Here is an 8,776-nt window from a genome sequence, read left to right as displayed (position 1 = left end):
TGTTAGTTGATTCCTATAAACAGTTAGTTAAAATAAAGTTTTGGAACAATAAACGATTTATTGGGACAATAAACGATTAATTGAGATAATAAGCGGTTAGTTGAAATAAAAGTCAAAACTAAAAATTGAGTTCTTTGGCACAATAAACTCGTTAATTGGCGCAATTAAAACGTTTATTGGCGCAATAAACTCGTTTATTAGGGCAATAAATTCGTTTGTTGGCTCAATTACCTCAGTTTACTGGCCCAATTAACCGTTTATTGGCACAATAAACGATTAACTGAGACAATAAACGGTTAGTTGAAATAAAAGGCAAAACTAAACATTGAGTTTATCGGCGCAATACACTCGTTTGTTGGTGCAATTAAAACGTTTATTGGCTCAATTAACTCCGTTTATTGGTTCAATAAACGAGTTTATTGGCTCAATAAACTTATTTATTGACACAATTAACTCCGTTTATTGGCTCAATAAACTTATTTATTGGCACAATTAACTCCTTTTATTGGTCCGATAAGTGAGTTTATTCGCGCAATGAACTCGTATTTTTTCTATTTGCAACCTTTTCTGAAATTTGTAAGAGTTTTAAGTTCAAAAATTAAAAATTATAGTTAGATAAACAACATGAGATATTTTATTTTAAATACATTTTTTAAAAATATTTATTTAAAATAGTTGATAGCATGAGGACTCGGTGATGAAGGTAGCGATGCTGGTCTGGAAATTGGGTAGGGAGAAGATCTTACGGATGAACTTTGACAATCGTCATCTAAACCAAAATCCGATCGAGTATATAGAAAAAGCGTCTTTCCTATAGATTCTCGCCACATTCTCAAATTATTCTCAAACTTGATGAGAGTAGTATACTTAAACGGCTTTAAAATTTGGGGTAGGTGGTGACATTCAATTTTCTTCAGCACATTTATGTCTACTTCTTCATCTTGGGCAAAAAAAAAAAAACAAAATTTTTATTTAGTTTGCAAAAATGTGAAAGGAGAATAGGCGGTTTCGTCCAATCGTAGTGATCTATATCACTAGAAATGGAAAGATCTCAGTGAATGTAGAAATTAAATAAACTTACTAGAAAACGATACCTTTCCAGTGATATAGGTCATCATGTTTAACACCGATAGGATGAAACCCATACAAAACTGTCTATTCTCCTTTGTATGAGGTGTCAACATATTCACTAACCTTTGAAATGTTGAATGAGTTCCTCCTGATCCCAGCTTGTTAGAAGCGCCGAAAGTTCATCAACTTCTAGTGATGCGTTGATGTTGGAGTTGGCGATAGCGTTGGCGTTGAGTTTAAGATCCATTAAAAGTTTTTGGAGGGCGTCATCTGACAACGGCTCAATGCTGATGATGTTTCCTTCTTCCGTGTTGACTGGGATCATCTCCTCGCTGTTGTCAATACATGGTGATGGTGAATCATCCATGGTTTCACTTTCATTGGTCTCTGTTGTATAAACGGCGGCGATGGCTTCGCTTTCCCTTTTTTCGTCTTCCATTTTAAGCGTTTTTTTTCAACTAAGTGCGCACGAGAATTGAATTGTAATCTGTATGTGTATCTGTAGTGTAGGAAAAACAAATATTTTTAATTATATTAACTAATGTCTTTTTAACTTATTATATTACGTGTAAGCAGCCATTTAATGATCGTAACAACAAAAATATTCTTTGACTCTTAAAATTGTTTTACCTTTTGCAGTTTTAATTAAATTAATTGGTGGACCAACAATATCCTTCAGTGAAATCAAAGAAAATTAACCTAACTCATTTTCATCAACTTCATAACATAGAATACGGAGATTGTAGTGAACTTTATTAAACAATACATTTTGTTTTTCAAAAACAACTATATCTAATATTACAGAAAAAACCATATCATTCTTGAAACATGCTATGTAGAAGTTCTGCTTATATGTGTAACCTTTTAGTTTGGCTTTCGAATAAAATTCTATGCTGGATGAAGGCAGTGATGGACTGATGGGCATTAATTAATTAAAATTTTAATTATCTTAGTAATTGATTGAAAAATTAACTGCAATTAATTTAATTAATTAATTAAAATGTTAATTGCGAGACACAATTAAAATATTGCAATTAATATTTTTAATTGTTGTAAGAAGCAATTATAACTAACAATTAATTATCATATTTCACTGTACACTCTCAAATAATGACCCTTTTGTTGCCACTTACCACGCTCTCGTTCAAACTTAAGGCCACGTACGTTTCTTCTGTCCTTGTCTTTCTGGTATCATCATCGCAAATCTAGCGATATCAAATTAAAAACGCCTGTGCTTTGAACTTTTTAATTAACTTCCCATAGGAAGTTATTGTAATGGGTCCGATTTGTCAAATTGAAAATTTTGACATTTCTCGACGTTTCAAGGATTTTTAGAAAGATGTCTGTGCGTGCGTGTGTACGTACGTTCGTACGTCCGTACGTCCGTACGTTCGCGACGTTTTTTTCGTTGTCCATAGCTCAAGAATCAGAAGAGATATCGACTCCAAATAAATTTTGTTATACAGATAATAAGGCAGAAAGATGCAGAAAGGGCTCTCAAGAAAATTGCGGGGGTGGATTTTTTACCATAGCAGTTTGAAAAAAAGGCGAAAATTTTGGTTAACCCTAAATACCTTACGAACCAAAAACGCTAGAGACTTGAATTAAATTTTATATAATAAATTGTAACGTGATCTCAAAGAAATATATTTTTTGAAAAAAATCTATCTAACGGTTTTTTTTATAAATCAAAAAAACTGGAAAAAAAAAATTTGTCACCTCCAAAATTTAACGACTAAAATATAATTTCATCTCGAAAACAATTTTGAGCAACGGGGAACAATGTTTTTGAAATCTGATAAGATTTTGAGAAAAATCGAATTGACAGTTTTTTTTATAAAAAATAAAAATCTAAAAAAACATTACACAAAGTTCGTAAAAATTGAATATCGATTCAAATATCTTTTCAAAAACTTAAAATTTAGGCTTAAAACTTATTTTATCTTATAACAAATATTGTTTTCAACATTCAATAAAATTTTGAAAAAAATCGAATTGACAGTTTTTTACAAAAAATAAAAACTTAAAAAAAAATAATAAAAGTTGGTAAAAATTCATTTTCGACTCAAATATCTTTTCAAAACTTTGAGATATTGGCTTAAATTCACTTTTATCTTTCAAAAACTATTGTTTTCAACGTGCAGTAAGATTTTGAAAAAAATCGAATTGATAGTTTTTTTACAAAAAATTAAAAACCGAAAAAAAATAACAAAAGTTGGTAAAAATTAAATATCGACTCAAATATCTTTTCAAAACTTTGAGATATTGGCTTTAATTTACTTTTATCTTTCAAAAAATATTGTTGTCAACATTCAGTAAAACTTTGAATAAAATCGAATTGACAGTTTTTGTACAAAAAATTAAAAACCGAAAAAAAATTAATAAAAGTTGGTAAAAATTGATTTTCGACTAAAATATCTTTTCAAAACTTTGAAATATTGGCTTCAAACTAATTTTATCATATAAGAATTATTGTTTTCAACATTCGGTAAAATTTTGAGAAAAATCGAATTGACAGTTTTTTTACAAAAAATAAAAACCTAAAAAAATGAATAAAAGTTGGTAAAAATTGATTTTCGGCTCAAATATCTTTTCAAAAATATTATTTTCAATATTCAATGATTTTTATATAAAAATCCAACAGTCCGTTTTTTCATAAAAAATAAAATCTACAAAAAATAGTACGAAAATTTGGTAAAATTGATACTAGTACATATAGACAAACTTTTAAGCAAGACAAATCGACAGACGGGATTTAAGAAAAACCGGTTCGGCATTATTTGCAGTATATCATATTTTGTATAAAATGCGGCTAGTTCTGGGATTCGCCACCCTATGTTTCGTCGCTTGCGTCGTGGTGTCTCCACCACCCAATCACTATTAGGTATATATGTGCAAACATTAGTCAACTGCAGCGTAAAATGCAATCAGCCGTGTCTATATCGCTCCTAATTAAACAAAGCTCGCTTCGTTGTTTAAAAATAAGCCATACAAATTTGTATAGAAATAATCATTATACAAAGTGTGTAAAAGATAATGGATAATGATATTCAGGACGACGGTAACGTTTTAATGAGTGTGAGTATATCAAACAATAATCAAACGCAAGACCCCGTATCGTCCTTATCGCCAAGGGCGTCAAGGTCAACCGGCATTGGCGATGATAATGCCACTGCTGCTGAGTCATCGCGTCAGTTGCAGCTCCTTTTACTTGATGGTACATATTTTAAGCACTTGCCTGAAGAATCATCAGGCAACAAAATCATAGCTCAGTGTATGAAATGTCCAGAAGATATGATGATAAAAGTTAAAGGATATACAAAATGTACGTCTAATTTTGTAAGCCATTTGAAAAGAAAGCATGGACAACAATGCATCGAGGAGTACAAAACATATGTAAAGAAGAAGAGGTTAACTGAAAAAGAAAAAAGCGAGAATATTGGTAAAACTAGGGTGAGGAATCAAATTCAGTTCGACGAAAACATTTTAAAATATTTTATCCATTCTATGATTCCGTTACGTGCAATAGAAGACCCTTACTTTTTAATTTTTTTTACTGATTTAGAAATATCTACAATGGACATCACCCTTATGAATCGACGTACTCTAGGGCGACGCATAGAAAATTACTACGAAAAACAAGTGACGAAGGTCAAAGCCGAACTAAGTGAAGTTGATTACGTATGCACAGCATTGGACATTTGGTCAAGTAAGAAAAGAAGTTTTATTGACGTCACAGCGCACTGGATCAAAGACGACTTGCGCAGAGCTTCAGCGGCGTTAGCCTGTCAGAGATTCAAAGGTATCCACAGTTACGATCGTTTATCAGAAATCATTCAAGAAATCGGTGACCGACAACTGCAGCAATTTTGTAAAAGCATTTCAAACATTTGGTGTTAAATTATCCAACATTGACGTTGTGCATACAGATAAACAATTTCAAGGTTCTCAGTCTCTTGAAGAAAGCTCTGAGTCAGATGATGATGAGACTGAGCAAATGAATTCCCATGGTTTGAATTTGCTTCCGGTACATTTGAGATGCTGTGCACACACATTGAGCCTTTGTGCAACAACAGACGTACATAGAGTTTTAAACGAACCAAATACTACATTTTGGGCTATGCATTCTGTTGTCATGAAGAAATGTAATGTTCTATGGAAGGCTGCAGCACGTCCAAAAAGTGCGGAAATCATTCAAGATGTATTGCAACACACACTAACCCGGCCCGGTGAAACTACGAGTAGATGGAATAGCTTGTTTGACTCTCTGAAGCAAATACAGAGCATTAAAGAAAAAAACTTACTTCTTCATAGATCTTTGAACATTAAAAATGTAATCAAAGAAAATGAATTTGAATACATTAAAGAATACCTTATCTGTGCTGCACCTGTGGCAGAAGCCCTCGACATAATGCAGAGCGAGACAAACACAAACTATGGTATAGTGATGCCGTGTCTTTTGGCCTCACGCAAACAACTACATAAAATCGAAAGAAAGCATAACTTTAATTATTGCAAGCCTCTGATCGAGTGCTTTAGACAAGGCGTTCAAAACCGATTTTCAAAAGTTTTCGAAGTTCCCACACCTGAAGCAGAAAATGCAGCTATAGCTGCCCTATCATATCCTCGGTTCAAAAATAAGTGGCTGACGTGGCTATCAGACCGAACTAAGATTCTTAACATTTTCAAGACTGCTATTTCTAAAGAAATAAATGAAAACGAAACTGCAATCGTCGCAACAAGAAAGGCCAACAAAGGAAACATATTTTTCAATTCTGATACTGACTCGTCGCCGTCGGACTCTGATACATCCATGACGAACACAAACTCTTCTGCTGTACCTTTGACTAAGGCTGAATTGTTAATGCTGCATTTTTTTTTCCTAAATCGATATCCAGAGATAAAAGCAGTTTTTATTAGATTTAATACACCATTGGCATCGTCAGCGCCAGTAGAGCGTCTTTTTTCCTTTGCAACAATGACTAATTTGCCAAAAAGTCACAAGTTGTCCGATAGTATGTTTGAAAAACGGGTGGTGTTAAAATGCAATCTGAATTATTATAAGCAATAGATAATACTTGCGATTTAATATAATTATATTTTATTATTTGATGCTTTTGACTTAATTCATTTATAAATAAAAATATTATCAACAACTCATTACTGGCTTTTTTTTCTATTTACGAGAAAGATAAACATCACCATCAAATCAGCCGAAAGATGTCCAGTGTTGTATTTTTGGTATACTAAATCCTAATAACTCCCTAAAAGATTGACTAAGCGCAGACTGTAGCTACTCCTCCTTCTTATATTATAATCAAATTTATTTGCAAGAACAATTAACAATTGATTAATTGTTGTTGGCTTTTTTTCTAATGTCAACAAACATTTTTCCGCGATGTAACGGCATGTGAATAGAGCTTGAAACTTTTATGCTTTGCTTCAAACTTAAAACACCACATATTTCTAAGTGGCCCTGATTTTTTGATAATATAGGGTAGTGCGTTAGATTATGATGCTTTGGTTTAAGTGTGTCTTTAAAAAGAATTTTCTCTATCTCTTGTAACATGGAAATGATGGTATCATTAACTTCAAATAAGAGCAAATAGTCTATTATTTCTATAAAATTAAGAATGAAGTTCCAAACCTCGTCATCGTCGGGTACAAGGTCCTCAATCATTATCGGAAAGAATGAAATAAAAGTCATCATTTCTCGGGCTGTCATTTTAAGATGTTTGCTTTGTATGTGATTCAACTTAATTTCACCCGACATATTATCAATTTCTATTGGTCCGTATTCAAAACTTTGCTTCCTTAAATTTAAAGTTTGTAAAGAAAAATATTTTGCTGTAAATATAAAATAATCTAAGGCATGACAGATATCATAGTAACATGTTCCTTCAAATGCATCGTGCATTAGGTCAGCACAATAATTTTCAGAAACATGAGAAGATGGAATTTGATTAAGTTGAGATTCTATTTGTATTCCTGTTTCGGAAGAGTTATTTAAAAGAATATCGTTTCTGTAATTTAAACGGTTTCTAAGCAAATCAACTTTTTGCAATGATAATGATTGAGCTTCTGATTTTTGAACTTTGCAAAACCCACAGTAAGAGTTGCTAGAAAAAGATTTGCTAAAGCCTAAAAATGAACTCAAACCTAAATAATCGCCTAAAATAAGACCTAAAATAAAATGAACTTGAATTGAAACATTGGTTTATAATCTAATTTTAATTCCGTCAACTTCGAGGCTTTGTAACTCTCGTACCAAAGTTTGAAAACATACATTGCTTCCAAAACACTTAATGTCTGAAGATCTTAAAATGCCTGCTAAAAACACATTGTCTAATCTGGATTCTTTCCAAGGGAGACTAGGAAATGAATAGTATACAGCACACATTGAGTGAACACCAGCATGTGAACTCAAAGGATTGTTGATTTCAAAATCATCGGTTTATAAAAAATATGGAACAAGAATTTTGTCAGGATACATTTTAACTTTTTCCTTCCAAAGTTCACCTTGAATAAAATCTGACTTACTTTCGTTGGAATTATTTAATTTTTCCATATAGCGGAGTGTTTTATCTAAGGTATCACCTTTTTCGAAAAATTGAGTAAATTGAAATTTTAAAGGCATTAAAATAGCTTTAATTTCCTTTGCGTCATATGCTAGACTTCCATTTTCAAAAACGCTTTGAACCTCATTGTTTAAAGTTAAAGATTGTAGGCCTTGTATAAGGTTTTGTTTTTTTAACCATTCAAATAACATATAGTCTGTATTGCAATGCGAGAAAGGATTGCGACAACCCAATATTAAACTCGACATCTCGTTTTGAAATTCAATGTTACATTGTTTTGAAATTTTTTCGCAAAACAATGTAAACAAATCAAGTATTGGACTTAAAATATACTTTTTTACAAGTTCTTGAATTTCAGATATATTTTTTCTTGAAAAGCTGTTATTGTCATGCAATGTCAGGACAAAACGAATTGCGAAATCGTAGACATCCTTTAGACGGTCTTCTAAATTTATTTTTTCATTAGGTGCCAACATTTCTATGTCATCCTCATCATTAAGCAAGGATTTTTTAAGATCGTTGTCATTAAAGGAACTTTTTTCATCATTTAGAACTACTCTAGTATTAGAAATATTATCGGATTGAAAATTTTCACCGAAAACATTATGGTCAGCACATTCAACCCCGGAGTCCGGAATATGTTTTCGACTTAAATGTTTTTTTATAGCTGCTTAAATTCTGAAATGACAGCGAAGACAAACTTTCCCTTAAAAGAGCTTAAATAATGTTCTTGTTTTAAGTGTTGTATAAGTGCGTTTGTAGCATGAAATTTAGCGTTGCAAAACAAAAAAACAAACAGTACACAGAAAATTAAATACAAGGGCCGACTTTTCTTACCTCTGATCTGATAAAAATGTCTGGTTAAACAAACAACCATTAGTAGGTTAAATATTTTATATTAAAAAGTAGAAATTGTTTCACAGATATGTTTACTCAGCACAGCACAGCACAAGGACAAGGAATAGACTGAATCGTTTATTCGGACAATTTTTCTTGTGCGCTTGGGTAAACTATGCCAACAAATAGTTTTTTGCGACAATAAACAGTTTGTTGGGACAATAAATGGTTTATTGAAAGTTAACTGTTTTTGTAATTTAGGTTTGGAAAATCAATTAATAGTTTATTGC

At 32.0% G+C, this 8,776-nt stretch overlaps 1 protein-coding gene across 1 annotated transcript; it reads right to left on the bottom strand.

Annotated features, from left to right (window-relative positions):
• Positions 1 to 662: 662 nt before the first annotated feature.
• LOC129950675 (uncharacterized) lies at positions 663 to 1,558 on the bottom strand. Its single transcript, XM_056062600.1, has 2 exons — positions 1,195 to 1,558; positions 663 to 940 (listed from the first exon to the last, which is right to left on the bottom strand). The coding sequence occupies exons 1-2, from the start codon at positions 1,508 to 1,510 to the stop codon at positions 663 to 665; spliced, it is 594 nt and encodes a 197-aa protein (XP_055918575.1). The 5' UTR covers positions 1,511 to 1,558.
• Between the last annotated feature and the right edge of the window lie 7,218 nt (positions 1,559 to 8,776).

Source organism: Eupeodes corollae, chromosome 3 (genome assembly GCF_945859685.1).
Source record: "Eupeodes corollae chromosome 3, idEupCoro1.1, whole genome shotgun sequence".
NCBI lineage: Eukaryota > Metazoa > Arthropoda > Insecta > Diptera > Syrphidae > Eupeodes > Eupeodes corollae.
Note: the sequence above shows the minus strand (reverse complement) of the source record. Positions and strands in the feature narration are given on the sequence as shown.